Below are 21,127 nucleotides of genomic sequence, written 5' to 3'. Positions count from 1 at the left end.
GAGACATGCTACCTCGAGTAGTGTTTGAAATAATTATTAAAACTTTCTTTTCTATACCATTTTCTCACACTTAGGGATTATCAAGTATCAAGAAAACTAGTTAGTAGAATCTAACTATCCAATCACGTTTTTTAATTTAAATTTTTAATTATTTTTGTGCCAGAACTCAGGGCTTGGACACTGTCCCTTACTATCATTGCTCAAGAGTGGCACTCTACCACTTGAACCTCAGCTCCATTTCCCCCTTCTTGCTAGTTAATTGGAGATAAGAGTCTCATGGGCTTTTCTGCTTTGGCTGGCTTCAAACCTTGACCCTTAGTAGCTAGGATTACAGGTGTCAGCCACCAGTGCCTAGCTAATTAATTTTTTACCTTAAGTCTCCACACAATTCAAATTTAATAGTAAAGCTACATGAACTTTTATTACTAAGAGGACAGGAAGGAATCTCAAAATCACTCATTAATAATTATCTAATTCCTGGTCTCAATATCATGAATATTATGCTCATTCTTGCAAGGAGTGTGAAGAGTTACTTACACTTACGTGGCTTTTATTAGAGCTAGGATAAATCTTAGATGTAGATCTCCTCCTTTCCCTCAATTATTTTTTGAGCATTTCCCTAGAGCGTTGGAGGCCTTTAGCTAACTTCAGGCAATGTAAGTATATTACAGATAAGGTCTCTGTCATTTGACTCCTACATACATTTAAGTAAACAAACTGATCCTTAGAAAGACTTTCAACAACTTCAATCAGGGTTTGCTTGGCTAGTCACCAGCCGTGCTAAGAATGCAACTACAAAAGGCCTTTGGCTTCTGATCTCCTGATGTTTGTCCACCCCAGCATATTTCTTCACAAATTCAATGCATTATTACTGATCTTTCTCAGGTTTAATTTCCACCAGTCATTCAACTTCAGTTGTAAAGTATGTACTAAATGAGTATAGAGGTATCACAGCAAATCCCACTGTGTTTAATTATACAAAGTAAAAAAAAAGAATAATAAAAAAGAATTCATTTAGTTATAATTCTGCACAGGGTTTGAACACTTACAGTCAATGCAGTTTATGAATTGAAAAATTACATAGTTACCCATAAGGCTGCGGATTTGGAGACTAATCTTTTCTAACTGAAAATTGCAAAAAATAAAAAAGGGATTTACTAATCCATCTGTACTAGTTTATATGCTGCAAATGAACAGAGAAAAACCTAGGACAAGATTCTCTGCAAATTAACACATGTGAAGTAGTTTATCATATGTGATAGCATAGTGCATGAGGAGAAAACAGTAACATGTTTAATAATAAAAAATAAATGACAAAAACTAATACGATAAAGTACTACATGCCAAGCAACTTGTACACTGCTCCTTGCACCTGTTCATTTTGTAATATATTCCACCAGCATCCATAACATATAATCTATAGGATCCTTTGTGTGTGTGCTAGTCATGGGGCTTGAACTCAGGGTATGGGTGCTATGCCTGAGCTTTTGTTTTTCTTTGCTCAAGGCTAGCACTCTATCATTTGAGCCACAGTTCCATTTCTGGCTTTTGAGTAAATAACTGGAGAGAGTCTCATGGATTTTCCTGCTTAGGCTGGATTTGAAGGTTGATACTCAGATTTCAGCCTCCTAAATAGTTAGGATTACAGTATGAGCCACTGGAGGCAGGTATTATGTGTCCTTATTTTACATAAAGGGAAACTGAGGCATGAAATAAGTAATTGAGTAACACTGTCAGGCCTTACTCCAACTCAAACATTCGGAGTGAATATATGATTCATTTGTGAGAAAGAGGAAGTAACTGGGTAGTAGAGAAAGCTTTGATGGAGTGAGACTCACAGGAGAAATGCAGGAATACTAGGTAAGATGGAATCCCAAAGTGTGCTGAGAATCTCTAGGCAACAAGAAGAAAATCTGCTAGCCCTGAGTTGTCATTTATGTGACAGTAATGACAACGCTGAGAGGTAAAGTGGATGTCAACTCTGTACAACTTCAAAGCCATGCAGAAGAGACTGACACAAAAGGGAATCCGTTTTAACCCGTCACTACCAAGGAAAACTCTGAAAGTGTCTAGATCTCTTCTTTTCCAACCTCAGTGCATGATGTGACTTTAAAATAGCTGCCAAATATATTTGCTGCTGAATGATTACATTTATAACAGATAATTCTATTTTTGAGAGGCAAATATGAGATATAAAAAAGGAAAACTAGAATATTTCTGTTTGCGTTTCAACATAGAGATTGAAAATAATTACTGCATGCAGTTCTAATATTGATTCTGTTCAACATAAAATCCCAGCATTCACTTTCCTAAGAGAAAGACATTTTATCTATGCTAAAAAATTCCCATAATTCCCTGAATATTTATCCTCCATGCAATGGAGACATTAAAAAAAAATTGGTTCTCCAGTTCTCAGTATCCCTGCCTGAAAATTTCTCCCTTAATACCTACCCACAGCCATTACCTGGATGGTTTGAAGTAAAAGTAATACAATGAAAACTATATTATTACAAATATTGTCACTATTTAGAACATTAAATAACCATGTACTATTATTCTCCTAGTCTCTTTTGTGCTTCTAAATGTATAGATATTTGTGTCTTCCAATTACTTCAAACAAGAGATGTAAAGGAAGAATTTTTTTAAACTGTGACTGTGTGAGTTTTTGTGAATAGAGAGTGAGGAGAACAACAGCTTCAGGGGAAAAGAAAGAGATCAAGGAGGGGTGGAAATGAGGAAAGTTTGCAGAATAGCTGAAATGTGACTGAAGTAAGGCACGCATTAACACTATACACTGTCTACCTAAAGTCTGGTAAATGAGAATACAATCTGCTTCAGAGCAAGGCTTTCTACTGGGAGATTTTAATAACATTCACTCCCACTCCTTGCTCTCTTTTAATGAAATAATAGAGAGAATGAGCTTTATCCTGAGGTATATTAATTTAAACATTTTAAAAAGGAGATCAGCATTTTACTTTCAGGAGGATTAAAGAGAGTGTAAATAGAAAAGCTACACTGTAATAGCATGTTACTTTCTAAAAGTTTCTTAATAATAGATGACTTGTGAAGTTGCAAATCTAGAAAAAGAAAAAAAAGTGGATATAAATTTTAAAACCTACTTCTAAAAAAATCATGCAAATGTTAATGTGACCAGTTGCTTCTATTTATGTTTTCCAAATATTATTACTTCACCTCAAAATTAGTTTTTAGCTATGTTAAAAGTTTAAAAATAAAGCAATGCATAACATTTATTTTTAAGAAAAAATAATGGAATAATTTAAATTTTTCACATCAATGCCATCATTTTTTATTCACGAAATATTTTACATATACAAATGTTTACCAGAATACTATTTCCAAATTAATTAAGAAAATTATACAAGCATATTTTCTGAAGTGTTTTCTTTCCTATGAACATTTATTTGGGTACAGATTGTTAAAGTAATATGACTACATTGATACATATTTAAAATTAGCACTCCAAATGTATTAAATCAATTAAGATAATTCTAATGTTTTAAAGTAAAAATTTCAGAATGTGGAAACTAAGTAATATTCATACTGTAAGTGTTCACACACCAGGAAAGTGTTCAAATAAGATGTATTTTTAATATATTAGTCTAGGAATTTTTCAATAACCCTACTAGATTTAAGAACCTAATTTAAATTAATAATTTAGGGCAAAAAAAGGGTCAAGGTTAAACTGTTTGTCTTCCTTAAAAAGTGTATAATGTCTTTTGTGTCTCTACTTAGACAAAGAAATCTCAATGAAACTTGGATATTAAAACTTCCCAGGAAACTAACAATAAAGGCTGCTAAGAATTTCACAAGTTTCTCCCCCTCCCCCTTAGGTGTTAATTAAATGATCATTTAACACTGAAATGTAAACACACCATTTTCATCTCCTGACAGCACAGCCTATTATAAATCCGGGGTAATAAAAGTCCGGGTGCTAATGCTCGGAATCTAGTTCCCACAACACTCTAAGATGCCTTGTCGTGTCTAAGGTTAAGCATCTAGACACAAAACAAAGCTTGCGCCTACTCGACTTGCAGTCCAATTTTCCCATCGCCCAGTGACCCAGGCAACACTTGGAGCAATAAAGAATAAATTTAATTTCTCCAGCATTTTGTGAGGATTAAGAACAATTGTTGGCTTGCAATGACTTTTTATCCTTGGATTCTTTTTCCTCCAGAGCATTCCTCTGGTCCTAAAAGAGAATTCTGATGGTTTAAGACATAGAACAAACAGAACTTTAAATTAGGCTTTTTCTCAATCAATTGGAACTGTCGGAGGGGAAGCAATCAACCTTTCTGTGCACTGTTCTCAGCCATTCACATACTTGAGCTTTTATCTTTCACTACTAGAAGAAACCTAGCGTGATGCGGCAGAGCTATCTTTCCCATTCTCTGTCCAGACTTATTTATTTCTCCTTTCTTTGCGATTTTTTTAAACACTTAAATCAAGTTGCCATACTCAGCTATAAACATTCATTTGGGGTCATTTCAAGAGGCACAGATGTTCTCCAAATAACCATTCACACCACAGTGTGGTAGCCTAGATTCGGTGATGTTACAAGCAAGGATTTGGGGTTTTGTTGTCGTATTTTTTTTTTCATTGCCTCCTTCTCGAAGATGTAGTTTATTTTTTAATTTCCATCTTCAGACTTGTAACACCATAATTCCTCAAACTGTTCTAAGGAAAGCCCTCCTCAAAGAATTCAGTGATGGTAATTAATTTGGTTCTGGGTCATAGGTAACAATGAGACACACACCACACTCATCTGAAGGCAATACCCATGTCCCTGTGTAGCATTAGAATGACCGCAAAAGCAAAACAAAACAAAAATAACTTCAAACCAAATGCATTATGAAACAGCACTTCAAACCAGCATGCTAAAAGGTTAGCAGTTGGTACTGCATTTTGACAAAATATGTAGCCTAAACAAAATGCACTTCTAAAAATATCACATGTGCATGTGTTAATGATGATCCATGGTCCAATACATAATTATCTATTATAAGACAAATGCTTTAAATGTCTTAATACTCTTTTAAAGATGAAAATTTTCACTCGGAGAAAAAAAAAAACAAAAAAACGAAAAACTCTAGGAGTTTACATAAATCTTCTGAACTACATTCAAAATAGTTTCCTGCAGAGTTGAAGGAGTTTACTCAGCATCTTCTAGATCATATTTTGCCTCATTTTATCAGTCAGGAAAACACATCATTAAAATAGCTATTTAAATGTGCAGACTAACAAATATGTCTTTGGTCACAGTTACTTTGTTTCTATCCCTAATTCATTGTATAGATGAATTTTAAAACTGGATTAGTCATCAGCTGGGAGAGAGTAAAGAGATCTCATTAACAATATCCTGGCTATAATGTATCTTCTGCAGCCAAGGAAAGAGAAATAATGTGGTACAAATGCACATTTTATGTCAATTTGTCATTGTGGAAAAATTAATGTGCTATGCATATTTATATGCTATTATGCTGAAAATAAATACAAGGGGATGGCAAAATAACATCCAGAATTGTGCAACAGAGGCCAAGTTTCAAGGACATTTGAGTGACTCCTATACAAATGATAAAAATACAAATCTTTTCTAGTACATTCAGAAGTTGACAACAGTCTAGTGAATTCAGAATCTAAATGATACACGATATCCTCAGCAAGTGAGCAATACATACAATCATTCCTATTGCACAGGCAAGAACCTGAATTTCAGAGAGCGTAAATGGTTTCCAAAGGTAAAAGAACCACAAAACCTGAAGTTAACATTTAAGCTCCCTTATGGTATATATTACATCAAATTTTATATAATGTAGTAAAATATGTTAATACGTATGTAAATTAACATTACCTATGAAATGCTGTAACACATATATTTAGGAAATAGTATTTATCTAAAATTCTGTCAACAAATTCTACTCTTGGGATTGGTGTGACTGTGACATTTGAATGATATAGTTGTGGTGTGTATTTGTGTGTGGGTGTGGGTGTGTGGGTGTGTATGTGTGTGTGTGACTGTGACATTTGAATGATATAGTTGTGGTGTGTATTTGTGTGTGTGTGTGTGTGTGTGTGTGGTACTGGCATTGAACTCAGGGCCTGAAGTTCTCACGTGGATTTTTCTCTTAAGACTGGGGCTCTACCACTTGAACCAGATCTCCATTTCCCCATTTTAATCATTTGCACCCAAATCTTAAAACATTAAGCACTAATGTCTATATGTTTTAAGACACGAAAACACATTTGAGAGAAAATTCTCAATGATTGCTGTGCTTTTCATTTGCATAATACAGGACGAAAGTTAGCCAAATCTGAGGACCACATTCCCTCTGGGGTCACAATTTCTGCCAGTTTCTTCTCCCAATATCTATCACAGAAGTCTCCAAATACAGCTTGGCATATCAAGAGTATTTACAAGTGGAAAAATTAGGGTTGTGGCCACACATTCATGTTTGAGAAAGTAAGCACTTAAATATGCGAAGAGCATTTGATTTCCCTATGCTATTAAACCCGCAGAGGATTTCACACACAGAATCCAGTGAGCAGGTTGATGTAACAGAATCTTGCTAAAAGTGGGCCTTCTCCAACATCACCTCTTCTACTTCTCATGCCTTTGCAGTAGCAATAACCAGCACTAGCCTGGCGGCTGGTGGCACCAGTACCTCCTAGCTACTGAGATCTGAAGATCACTGCTCAAAGCCAGCACAGGCAGAAAAGTCACAGTAAGACTTTACCTTCACTTAACCACTTAAAAACCAGAAGTGGTGCTATGGCTCAAGTGGTAGAGCCCTAGCTTTGAGCACAAAGAGATTCAGGAACAGTGCCCAGATCCTGAGTTCAAGCCCCGCAATGGAAAACAAAACTCACCCCACCAAACCACCTTGGTCTTAAAGGAAAATTTCTCAGATATAATTTTAGCACCTTTCAACATGTGCATTTTTTAACCTTTTTGTTCATAGTAAGTGGTAACAATTTTTCTGAGGTATATTCAGATATCCTTATAACAAGTTTTTGGTCTCTTTGCTTAAATATAAACCTCTGAATTACATGAAGGCAATTATTTTCAACCGAGTTCTCTTTATATATCACCATTTTATGGGGCCCACACAGTGTGTTAGGATCGACAGTGAATAAGTTACTTAATAAGTAATAACTGACTTGACACTTTAATTATTATGCAATAACAATAAGTAATAAGTTAATAAGTAATAAAGGACTTCGTGTTTTCATCATTCAAAGTTAATGCTTTTCCAAGTTTTATCTCTTTTACTGATTCCTTGCTATCAACGATTAGGGCATTACTCTATTGCTCTTATATAAATGTCAGTATACAAAGCGAACACTGTTTCCTTATGCCAGACACTAAGATGGAAGCCGTCTCCCCAAGAACTTGGTCCTCAGTACAGGCAGCTCCACAGCAGCCTCAGCCACAAGTCAGGGGTAGATATCAGAACAGTTTGCCAGATGAGTCATGGCATTGAACTGGCTGGACAATGGTAACCCTAGCAACTGCAACCTGCAATTCCTGTACAAGCTCTGTTGGATTTAGAGTGGCAGGGGCCAAACAGGCCAACGGTAAAAATGGCACCTGACACCTCTCATAGGCCCATCTTCAATAAGAGCTGGCAGAAATTAAATGAACAGGGATCTTTTTCTAGAGACTCCACTGTCATATTGTGTTTTAATGTGAGAGGATGAGAATCCTTTCTCTCCAATGTACACGTAAAAAATGTGGGGGTTAATTTTATGTAAGTACAGTGTTTAAAATAAGGTATAATTTGCTTTAATGTGGATCAATTTGACTGTACTGTGTCTATGGAAATATTTCAAAGTTTAGAAAACCTAAGAGAGTCAAACATTTCATTAGTCAACATAGCCTTTCAATTTACTTTAGCTCTCTATTATTCATAATGCCTTTCTCCAACAGAGATATAAGTCAATACATCAAATAATTACTGAGCATTTCCAAAAATGGTACTACATACTAGAACCTGAGGACATTATTGGTATGTATAATTATAAAAAAAAAAACAAGTAAATGTATAATTGCCAATTATGGTAGTAACTTTACCTGGGTGAAAAGATAATGAATGAGATTAATTTTTCTATTTTTTGAGCATTCAGAATCTTTTATAATAAGCATTTCTCTAAAACTACTTTAACAAGAAACAAAAATTAAGCTCCTACAGAAGTGGGAAAATAAAGATAGCTTCATGGTGTAGTTTTCCTGCTTGAGAAACTGTTGTTGGTTTTTTTAACCTTAATAAAACAAAAATTAAGTGTACTGTTTTTCAAAGTCCCACTCAACAGTTTCCAGAAACAATTTGAGATTGTTCTCTGAAAGCAAATGAGTGGTCATCTGCCCATCTGTTTAAGTCGTCAAACTCTTATTAGTCTCAGGTAAGTATATGATGATTGGTCATCAAATGAGTTGTAAGCTTTACCCACCACTGCACATAAAGTGAGATATTTTAATAGCTTAAAATGCACTTGGAATAATAAATGTCACTTCTTAACCAGAAATAAAAACTCTGTCCTCAAAGAAGTAAATAAAATATGCCACTGAGACATAGTTTGTTAATGGGGAGAATCGGGGGGAAGGGAGGAGGAGGTGTTTTAGTTTTGTCTTTGGCTTGGTAGATGCAAGTAAAAATACTGTTTGTGCAAAATGCTGTGGACGGTCTAGTTTATGTTAGAACTCTGAGTAAATATAATAATAATCAAAGAAATAAACCAAAAACCACAAACCAAATATTTACAACCAAAGACCTAACCACAGTATTATCAATGAAATTCCTCTCTAATGTGTCAAGATTTGTAGTTGCAAACTCAGAATAGGAAACTGTGAATCACACACTCATAAGCCACCTTTAAGGTTGTGTTTATCTAAAAGATTTGTATATACTAATCATCAGTTTTGACACATCAAAGCCAACGATTTCAAAATGTATTCCAATCTCTTTTGCAGTTAAACAGCTCCAGATTGTCCTGAAAATAATTCTCTTCACTTTTAGATTAATCCTAAAAAATGCATCTTTGGTTCTGGAAAAGGAACTGAACAAAAGTGGATAAAATCTTTATATACAAGGTAAGAAAACTATGTGCTGTCTCTCTTAGCCTACAACCTTTCACCCTTTAACTTTTAACCTTCAACCTATCACTTTTTAAGTTTTACTTTCCCTTTACTTACACTTTTCATCTGTCAACAAGTACTTGTAATTTTATTACACTGTCCTGTAGTTTACACAGGGTTGGTATTATTTTACACAGTTCTGTTAATGGACTGGATAAATGGTAATGCTATTTAAACTAGTCTCCTGCTCCAACAAACACAGCTGCAACTGTACTACTATTTCTGAGCAAACATCTTGACCTGAACATGCAATGCTCTCTCAACCCGTCCAAAGAGAAATTGGAGCAGACAGCACAGGGAAAGCATATTTGGCTGCTAGCTGCAATCAACCATGTCGAATCATAATTCATATACAGTATACCCTCTTTTCTTTTATATTGCATTTAGGTTCTGCAAAAAGAAAGCATCTGGGAGTCTCCTGGCATCTCATTTTCAGCCAAGAGTCAAATGGTGATTATTCCTTACAAAAACTCAAAAAATAATCTGTGTGATGTCCAATTCATCGGAATAGCTTTCATCTAAACAATGTTAAAAGTCAAATACCAAGGTATGAGCTATATATGAAACTGGAAAAACCTTTTCTTGGTGATGTATTAGGAAAAATACATTAATTGAAAGATACCATAAGAAAAATAAACGGAGATATTAATTAACAGCCTAATAGTTTATAAAGAAAATAATTTTTTCATGAGTTCGTATGGCCATCCTACGTTATGTACTTGAGCAACTATGGATTTGGGGGTGCATGTGTGCGTGTATGGGTGTATGTATGTGCACATGCCCTCCTGCATGCACATGAGCACTGCTACTGGGGCTTACACTCAAGGGCTCATGATCTGATGTTCTTCGCTGAGGCTGTTGCTCTACCAGAGCCACAGCTCCACTTCCAGCTTTTTGCTGGACCCATATATCAAGGCCTTGTCCTCCCAGGCTGACTTTGAGCTTTGAACCTCAAATCTCAGCTGACTGAGTACCTAGGGTTACAGGTGTAAGCCACTAGGGCCCAGCTAAGATTCTTAATATTTACAGACAACAACCAAATATTTTCTTCTCAATTATTTGTCAAAATCTCGGAATCATTTGCTCTGCCACATAAAGCTGGCTTGTACAAGACTCATTTTTGAATGAACATTTTAAAGGACACTCTTGCAATGTAATTTTGGGTATATTTTCAAATTTACTGTAATATTTGTTTCAATATTTATTACTAGGCACCTGAACTACATAAATATACATACACACATATCTGAACCTGCCTCCTTGCTTTTCATAATTGCACTAGCTTGGTAGTCAGATTTATATGCTTTTATCCCTTATTAAAGATTCTCAATGCTTGCTGTTTAATTTAATTAGCAATCCTCAGCATTAAGAAGTGGTCACATGGAGCTTCTAAGTTTTCCTCTCAGGAGAAATACTATGATTCACAATTAACCTACATCTAATTCAAATAAGGTAGTATTAACTCAACTCAAAAGAAAGTTTCTGACTTGAGGATTCAAGAAGTCACATAGCCAGAGCCTATACTGATGGTTGAATAACAAGCAGGGGATTTTTTTTTAGCATTAAGCACATTTTGACGGGTTCTGTTTCACTCACTTCTGAAAGTTTCAAGTCTCTTTCATAGAAGTTTCAGAAACTTACAAAATTATAACAAATATGAGAAATCTCTTGGTCCGCTAATACAGTATTGTCAAAGAGGGTAAAATGTCATGCTAATTTATTAATAGGGGAATTCTGCAAATTCATTACAGTCTTATAAATGCTGGGGAAATGTGTACACATAATTCTAAAGTAAACATTAAATATTCTTGTTCTGTACGACATAGTTGATGTTACATCAGACATTTCCTCTGGAGTTTAATAATTTTAATTGTAGTTAATGCCCTGACCCAATTCATATTTGCAATACATTAAAAACAACTTCCTATACTGCCATGCATGTTTTACATGCACACTGCTAGTATTTCTTTTTAACACTTCAAGGCCTGAAATCAACCATTTGAAATCTTCCCAGTCACCAATAACAAAAGCAGAAAATGGAGTAATATTTAAAAACAACCCAATACCTTTCTTGGAAATATTAAGCACAAATGTTTAAATTTAAGTTTCAGCTGATACATGAATATACAATGTTTATAGCAGTCTACATCCCATTTCCTTGATTAAAGACATATCCTAGAGAATGCTTTTTTAAGAGATATATATACATGTGTGTATACAACTGATACATGAACATACAATGTTTATAGCAATCTACATCCTATTTCCTTCATTAAAAACATACCCTACAGAATGCTTTTTTTAAAAGAGGTATATATACATTTGTGTACACATATGTATAAATATATATCAAATGTATATAAATATATCTCATATATATATATATATTTATATATAGGAACATAGTGATTTTGGTTACCGTCAGACAAGCAATTCAGAAAGTCAGACTCTAGAGAGATGTATGCTATGTCGCTGGCAAAATCGTATCTATGGCGAGTTAAGCTATCAGGAGGATAGAGAATTAGTAGATATGTGTGTGAGGAAGGTCCTCTTACTTCTGGCATGAACTTAGAGGCTACAAAGCCAGATTTGGAGAAAAAGCAATAGGCTCACGTTCTCTGCAAACACTACCATCTGGGACTTCCCAGGTGGGACCACTCTGAACAATTCATTTATTCCCGCAGGTTTTTGTTTTTTCCACGACATACAAGAACATCAATAGCCATTGCTATTTACTCTTCTAACACTTTGTAGCTTATCTCTCATTGGTGCGAAATCATTCAAAGGCTGAACATCTAATTTTAAAAGCTTTAGAAAATGTGTTTTCACTAGAATACATTAGGTCATTGAGCAAGCATTCATTCCAATTAGGAAAATCTGTTTCCACCTCAGACTCGTATTATGCTCCTTTACAGAACAACTTCCTTTAACAGTCTATGACGTATTTGATAGGAAAACCTTTCCTGCTGGTCATTCCTGTGGCACGGGCCAGGATTCTGGCTTTGAAAGAAACACTTAAGGGGGAATTTACAGCACTCTTTACCTTATAATAATATTTTCACACTAATAAACACTACTCCTTGAGCAAAGAAACAATACCAAAAAAGGCTGATAGTGAGAACCTCCAACTTTGCAAGGAAAGCCTGCCAACGTCCTCCTCAGAGGAAGCATCGCACCAAGTTTTCTCTTTCGAATTCAATCAAAAAGTCTCCAATAAGAAATATGCAAATCTCTCCATCACCATGCAACACAAAATAAATGACACAAAAGCAATAATGCATACATGAGCCATGAAATAATAAACCAAATAAAGCCATGTTGGAACCACATAGAAGCAATCATAAATTTACTTCAGAAAATAAGACAAATTTTTAATCTAGTAATCCACTAGCCAATAAATTCCAAGAAGGCTCAAGGAAACAGATCCAAAATACATTTAATAAAACACAAGGTCCTCCCCAAAGTAACAATAACAATTTGTGTCTACTTACAGCCTATATAGCTTCGATGTCCCAAGAAACAACAACTCAGGAAACAGCTGAAGGTGATTTCTGTTTAAACGCCTTTAGAGAAAACAAAAACAAAGCTCATGTTACGCAGAAAATACGTACCCAGGAGTTTGTGATTTGGTAGTGTCATGCCTCATCCTGCATTTCAAGAAAGAATAAAATGACATTCAAGCGAACTCAAGCATTACAAATCCAAAGTTGGTTACACCTTTTGTTATATGAATCTTTCATGCAATTTTCCATTATGCTTAGACAGATGATGATTATTGGCCTTGAACTCTTACACATGAATCCCCTGCAGTGGCAGTCAACCAGAATATGCAAACTGATGAAAGATTCCATCACTGAGACTCCAGTCTGTCTGTCAGGCAGCTTCAACAGACAGCAGAAAAATTCTACACTAAGTGGTGCTTCACAATAATTCAGAGACAGTCTAAAATGCTCTAGATTTTCAGTCAAGTTTAGGGAAATGGAAATTTCAGTTTGTTACCCATTTTTATAAGTTTTTTTTTAATTTTTATTTATTTTTTATTGTGAAAATATTATACAGAGGGGCTACAATTAGATGGGCAAGATAATAAGTACATTTCTTAACAAGCATTGTAACCTTCTCCTTTGTTTCCCCTTCCCATCCCTTCCCAGCTTCCTCCCTCCCCCACCAAAGTTGTAAAGTTCGTTTTCGACATGACAACGTGTACTTCTCATTGTTGCAACAGGTCCACCTGTATCCTTATTTAAACGACTTGTTTTTCCCCTTCCCCTCCACAAATTATACCAACATCAAATACAGTGAAAGCAGGAGTTATACTGTGGGGGAGGGACATACAAAGCAACAAAGAAATAATCTTATAAATGCGTTATGCATGAAAGAAAAAAAACATTTGAATACATATCTTAGGGTTCATTTCACCTAACATCAACTTATCTGACTTTTTCTACTTGTCTCAGACATATACTAGTTATTGCAAATAGGGAAACCATGGGACCTATGTTTCTTTGGGCCTGGCTTACTTCACTTAATATAATTTTTTCCAAGTCTTTCCATTTCCTAACAAATGGGGCAATGTCATTCTTTCTGATGTAGGCATAGAATTCCATTGTGTATATATACCACATTTTCTTGATCCATTCATCTACTGAGGGGCATCTGGTGAAAATACTGGACAGCTGGGTTACAGTTACATGAGCAAGGTAATGAGTACATTTCTTATCAAGCATTGTTGCCTCCTCCTTTGTTTTTCCCCTACCATTATTTAGTTGAAAAAAACTAGTAACTCAGAAAATGAGCATGTGTCAGCCTGATCTGGCTCATCAGCAAAACCTGGAGAAAATGATCAAAGATGAAGGCTCATTCCACAGCATTTCATACTTTACCCAATTTAAGATTTGGAGTTTCAGCTAATAGTGATGCAGCACATTGTTTAAGGAACATTCAAAAGTGTTTAACTGAAAATGGCAAGTTTTAAGTACTTGGAGAAGAATGTGATTGCTGAGAAATGCTGGTAGCTCGTGCCTATAATCGTAGCTCCTCTGAAAACTGTGATCAGAAGATCCCAGTTTAAAACCAGTTTCCAGAAGCAAATCCTTTGAGATGCACATCTCCAATTAACCAGCAGAAAGCCAGAAGTGGAAGTGTGGCTCAGATGGTAGAGCACCAGCTTTGAGAGATAAAGACAAGTAAGAGTATGATGTCTTAAGTTCAAGTCCCAGTACTGGCACACACACACACAAAAAGTAAAAATAATAAAAGGAATTTGATTGCAACTCTAGCTCACTGTAAGCCCTGATTCCGTTACTGAGTTCTTTGGGGCTAGGCATACCTACTATTATGTCTGATATGCCAGAATTCCAATTAAAAATAATTGCCTATCACTCCACTTTTCCCAAATTTAAATAAAACAATAACTAGCTAATGTGAACACACACACACTAGTGTTTCATAAGCTGCTTTATTTCAGAGAAGAACAAGAAGTTCAAGAATCTAACAACCTCACACTGAAAACACCAGCTGTGTGTCTTACATCTTTGAGATCCATGTTAAAAGGGCACAGAAAGAAGATATATCAATCCTGATGTATTCAGTGGATCATTGGGGCAAAGCAGAATTACATTTACTTAGTTTTCTGAGTGCAACAATGAGAACACTGGTCACAATCCCCAGGAAAGTAGGTGAAAAGTCTCAAGCTTAGACATACGCAGAAAGAGAGCTCTGCCTGCCTTGATAAACTCTTTACTACTGACCTCATATATTCATCTTTTTTCCTGATCATATGTTTAAAAATAGATTAAAAAAAATCTGAGCCAGGCCCCACTGGCTTACAGCTGTAATCATAGATTCTCAGGAGGCTGAGATCTGAGGATCACAATTCAAAGCCAGCCCCAGGCAGAAAGATCCCCATGACATTCTTATGTCCAATTAACCACTCAAAACTGAAAGTGGAGCTGTGGCTCAAAGTGGTACAACACTAGCCTTAAGCAAAAGAGCTCAGGGACAGTGTCCAGGCCATGAGTTCAAGCCTCATGATGGACAAAAGAAATAAAGTCTTAGTATTAAGTGTAAAGCTAGAACAGTGTGCTTCAAAACTTTTTCTACTCCAAGATTCCATGAGAATAAACAGTAACCCATGAACTTCAGTTAAACTGATATTCTTTCTCATTTTTTATGTCAGTATGGGCTTGAACTGAGGGCCTCACTTTTGGCTTTTTCTCTCAAGGCTAGCACTATACTACTTAAGCCACAGCTCCACTTCCAAATTCATGTTTGTAAAGAACTGGTAACCCATAGAAATACTCTCAGCACTTAATAAAATATATACTAATAAGGAAAAGTATTGAAAGCTAAGTAAGAGGCAAAGAGGCTGACATTTTAAGAATAAAGCTCATAAATGTTTAAAGTGAAACCAAAAACTATTTTTTCTCTATTAGATATGATTCTTAGGATATAGTACTTCTAAAATCTACTGCTTTCCAATTGCAATAAAATATAGCTTCCTTTGACTCTCAAAAAAACCGATTACAAATAATCACAATAGCGGTCATAAGAAGTTTTGTAGGCAATCCACTACTTATATGTATACACATACATTGTCCAAAGAGCTCATCTATCACCATTTCTAAAAAATAGCAGAAATAGGCTCTCTTAATCATATCCAAAGCATCAGATGAGCAAACACATTGGATTCTCCATCCACAATAGACATGCTCCTTCAATCCTGCCTGCAGAGGCAGCTTTGTAGAGTTCTTTCCCTTCCTGCCAAATGGTACTTTCTTATGTTCTCCGTGTGAAACTTCCCAGTTCCCCTCCATCCAGTTAGATTCTGTCCCCTTGATAACAGTCTTTTACACTGTATTCTGTTTACCCATGTCCTGGTCTCTTTCCCATGAGGCTCTGAGCTTTTCAAGTCTCAAGTCCATATCTTTGTGTTCCCTCCTCCTTCTCCAGTACTTCATTAGGTTTTGCACTGTATCAAAAGACAAAGACCTGGTCTGTTCTCATTCAACATTTCCCAGTCTCCCCTGGCACTTAGTAGATTCTTAGGAAATGTTGAATGAGAACCAACCACTCTCTGCATTTTTATGCCATTCAGCCAGGGCGAAGCATATGCATTCTGTATCAGGACCACTTTTCTCTGTCATGCTAAAATGATGTACCTGTATTCATTTGGAGCCCTACCATCCCTGCTTCCAGATTCCTTAAATGGAGTTTCCTCCTGCCCTGTGCATCCACCTCCTCACCTCCATTCCTCTACTCACAGGTTCTCAGAATCAACTAGAAGTTGGAAGGAACTCAATGTGTTTAAACAATGGATAGTTGCTACTTGCTTTCTTGTCAATGTGTCTGAATTTCCATCCCTTCACAAAGTTTTATTACAGATTGAGTACCAGTAGTGTCTTTCTCTGGATAATTATTTTCATTATTTTCATATTTCTGGTGTTTCTTAAGGTAAGACCAAAAGAAGCATGGTACACACTAAAAAGCAGTGTAAGTTTGCTTTTGTTTTTCTTAAGAGATTAAGTACAGGGCTGGGAATGTGGCTTAGTGGTAGAGTGCTTACCTAGCATGTATGAAGACCTGGATTCAATTCCTTAGTACCACATAAACAGAAAAAGCCAGAAGTGACACTGTAGCTCAAGTAGTAGAGTGCTATCCTGGATCAAAAGCTCAGGGACAGTGCCTAAGCCCCTGGACTGCCAAAAAAAATGTAAGTACATTTTTAGTTCTAGTCTCTCTCCCAACAGTACTAAGGTTAAATGTACATAAAAATGTTAAAGTAAAAACAAAATTCTTTCAAACTATTAAACAAAAAACACTTAAGAGAAAAGAATATTATAAAATGGCCAGGGATTAAGTTAACATATACTAAGAGCATTATGTGATTGTCATTATTCTGAATGTCACATGACTTAACTCTGCCTCTCCTTCACAACACTGCCACAGAAGTGTACTGCTGAAAGGCTGAGGTGGGTTCATGTAGCTTTACTCCCGAACCTACCATCTGAATCCCCCTTCTCAAAATAACCCAGTCTAACATTCCTAAGTGGTCATTCAAAACAAAGTAAGGCTGGAAGTCTGCTGCTCACCAGTCTTTCCTTGAGAAAAACATGGTTGTATATAATCCATCTCTTAAATTAATACATTACACTAAACATAAATCACTGTTTTAATTCTTAATAGACTAGCACTATATTCAGTTGTTTTAAACATATATTTTAAAATGAGAAAAAAAGAAAAATACATTTAGAATACTTTATCTGAATTTAACTATCATTTCTTCATGGGTGTTATTATATTTAAACCCTCCATTTTTATTGGGAGCCTAAGACTAGGTTGCATCACATAAAAATGGGCAGGTAAGACACAAAATCAGTAAAAGTTTGCTTTTGCTTTTCTTAAAAAGTGTATAAGTGCATTTAGTTCTATTCTATTTTCTCTTCCAACAGTACTAAGGTTAAATGGACATAAAAACATTAAGGTAAAAGCAAAATTCTTTCAAAACTATTTTTAAAAACATTTAAGAGAGAAGATTATACTAAAATGACTAGGAATTAAATCTTTAATGAAAAATTTTAAATGTGGACCTACTTTAAAGACTGTTAAGATGCGAAACAATTACATAATAAAATAAGCTACAGAAAATGTAATTTCATGTCTACTATCACAGAAGAATTCCTAGTGAATCAAATAGTTTCATAATGAAAACTCTAATGTAAATGAATTGACATTAAAATGTGATGGTCCAAAGACTAGAAAATAGCATGCAATGAATTAAGGATATTGCACAGGGTTACTGATGGAAGCCAGTGAGAATCGGCATCATTGAACAGGCCACATGAGTTAATCCCCCATTATTTAGAGCAAGGATGCTCAATTGTGTCCAAGAAGATAACAGAGATACTGTGTTATTAATTCTGAAACTAGACTCTGAAAATTCTCTGGACAGTACATCATGGTTTTAGAAAAGCCTGTGATATATTTCTCAAGTATACTTTTTCTTAAAGGAGAGGTAAGAAAAGATCTCAACAACCGATCTGTATTGTCAGCTGTTTTTGAGTGTGACTTCCAGAGGAGTAATTTATCTGTGTTGTACAAAACACCACAGACAACTGAAATGCTGATTCTCAGCAACCTCAATTTGAGCATTATTGACAAGCTTTGTTTGAAACTATCTGCCAGCCAGATGTTCCTGGGAGTGTTCTCCTTTGGTAGAGATTGCAATCTTCTCTTTAAAAACAAAACAACAACAACAACAAAAAACTTTCACCTCAATTCAATTGGTATTTTCGACCTTCCATCTAAAGCAAAATGAACGCAATATTACAAAGGCCAGTCAAAAGATATTGTTAGCACTTACATATCAATGATGTATTTTAGAATCATGCCAGGATTGTAATAAGCACTCAATACATGTTGACTTGATAATTTCTAGGAAACTATTTCTCAAATACCAACGATCAAGGACAGAATGAATTAGCTCCCTTTGTGGCTTCTTTTTATGTCAACTTTCCATTTATCTTTCAAAATCTTGTTATTCTAACATTCTAGAGGAAATACTTTAACATTTTGTATTAAACTAAGGTTTAAATATTTTATAGTTATCAATTGATCTTGTTTCACAGAAGGAAAGTTTGTATTTTCAGTAATGATATCAATTGATAATTTTGTTCTTTGTATTTCAGGCTAGAGAAGTCAACATTTATTAATACAAATGCTGCTTCCAGTTAGTCTGCTTTCCTATCAATATTTCTCCAGATGTTCAGGGAAGATATAAAAAACACATTGAGGTAAAAGTTGAAGCAGAGTTGATAGTTTCTTCCCTTTTAGTGAACTCATGCTATGTGCTAAGAAAAATTAGAATAAAAATAACTGTAAACTCGCATGCATAAATTTACTACCCACATTCTTCAGTAAAGTCATTCCTAATCTCAAACATAAAAGCAATTCCCAAACTCAACTCTTCAGAAATATGACAGGTGTGGTGAAATCTGGATAATTTCCCATGCAATGTCTTCCAAGCTTTTTGTGAAGTATGTACAATTACTTTACTTGAATCTTGTGCTGTATGAGATAGACTGTAACCATCATCCCTGCTTTAAAGGTGAAGAAACAGGTTTTAAATATGAAGCGGTATCAACATCCCACAGGGAAATTGACACTACATATTTTCTGAAGTCTCTCTTACCTCATTTTTTTTTCTGATTTGAAAAGGTTGTGTGGGGGATGAGGCGGGGGGTGCTGGGAAGGTGGCTCAGTGGTAGAGTGCTTGCTTTGCATGCATGCATGAGGCCATGGATTTTATTCATTAGCCCCACATAAGCAGAAAAAGCCAGAAGTAGCACTGTAGCTCAAGTGGTAGAGTGCTAACCTTAAGCTGAAGAGCTGAGGGACAGCACCCAAGCCCAGAGTTCAAGCCCCATGACCAACCGGAAAAAAAAAAAAGTAAAAGAGTATGTGTGGGTGTGTGCACACATGCACAAGCATGGAATCCACAATACAACTGACAAGTATTTGTCTGGCATTCCAAGGAACAACAGACACCAATACAGAATATTACAAGGAATCTAAAATCAACCAATGCTCTGTGCTTTATAACCAGAACCCTAAAACAGCAGCACACAGCCAGTGCATCAGAGTGGGTCACCTATGTATCTGCAGTGGGCAAATGCTGAAAAACCTTGGAAAATGCAATCTTAAAGCAATCTTCCAAGTTTAATAACATCTAATTAGCCCTAGCATGACAGGGCTTTAATGAGGAAAGCATTCCTACCAATATTCCTCATAATCCAGCAGATATACGTGTTTCAAGAAAAGGTAAGGGCAGTCCATGCAAAGTCCATGTGAAGAAGGGGCTCTCACTCTCTCTAAAGTGCTGAAACGCAGTTTGGGAAGCATAATTCAAGCAGAAAGGTATGCAAAGCAATAAAAGACAGAATTCAATGTGAAATATTTGACATTCGCTCCTTCCACAAATACACTGCAACAGTGCAAACTCAACTCCTCATTTCAGGCGAGGTAGAAGGGATACAACATCCGGCAAACACTGCCACAAAGGAGGAGCCCAAAACAGATGTGGGAAAAATAAACAGCTTCACTGCCTCACAATTTAGAAAATGGTCCACAAAGAGGAAACGGGGTCTTCTCATCACCATTTGACTTCAGGGGCCCACAAAAAAAAAAGCAGAAGGAACTCTCAGAAGGATGGGGTACTCTAAGCTTGTCACTTGTCTTACAACTTTCTATGACTCTAGTCAAGACAGATAATGGAAAGTAGGCCATACTGCTTAGAAATGCATGCAAATAATTGGCCTTTCATGAATATCATATCATTTAAATCATTTTTATACAATGTGTATAGGCAGGCTCTGTTACCATGTCATGTATTTCTTTTTAAAAAAGTTCCAAGAAAGTGACTACAGAGTTTTAAATTTATGCACAGAGATGCCAAAGGATAATCTTTTGAGATGAGCTTGCATTCTTTTTCCAAGGAGATCTGCCCAGCTATTTTGCCTTTATAAGTTAAATATATGTGATAGGTGTTGCCTATACAGGATGAGTCAGAAAAGGGTTTCTCTATATCCTCAGAGAACTCAGGATATAGCGCTTTCCTTCAGACCCTTTGCACAGTATATTTTCCCCTTAACTCGTATGTGAAACAACCACAAAAACCAACCTCACACTGTCACTTGCTTAATAATGGGCTGTTCAAGTAGACAGGATAAATCCAGCCATGTTTCAGGGGGGAAAAAAGAAGTGGGCCTTTAAGATATTTCTTCATGAGAATGCAATGTTTCTTTTCTAATGGAGGCTCTACTGTAAAGGAATTTAGGCTTTTCTAAAGTAAAACTCTGAGATTATTTTGTTTTTGTCAGTTTGGTGGAAATTTTAAAGTATTTAAATGAACAACAGACTTATTTTCCAGAATCCTTGCCTCTGATGTGTTACGATAATATTATCAGGACTTACTTTTTC

The 21,127-nt window shown here is 35.7% G+C and overlaps 1 protein-coding gene across 2 annotated transcripts in view; it reads right to left on the bottom strand.

Moving 5' to 3' along the window:
* The window catches only part of Slit2 (slit guidance ligand 2), a 305,954-nt gene that overhangs the window by 276,549 nt on the left and 8,278 nt on the right, over positions 1-21,127 (bottom strand). For both annotated transcript variants that reach the window (XM_042674753.1, XM_042674754.1), the window contains exon 4: positions 12,643-12,714. In XM_042674753.1, the coding sequence (XP_042530687.1) occupies positions 12,643-12,714 (72 nt within the window). The remainder of the gene's footprint in view (positions 1-12,642; positions 12,715-21,127) is intronic.

Source organism: Dipodomys spectabilis, unplaced genomic scaffold, assembly GCF_019054845.1.
Source record: "Dipodomys spectabilis isolate Male_0828 unplaced genomic scaffold, ASM1905484v1 ptg000021l, whole genome shotgun sequence".
NCBI classification, from domain to species: domain Eukaryota; kingdom Metazoa; phylum Chordata; class Mammalia; order Rodentia; family Heteromyidae; genus Dipodomys; species Dipodomys spectabilis.
This window is presented reverse-complemented; position numbering and strand designations above follow the sequence as displayed.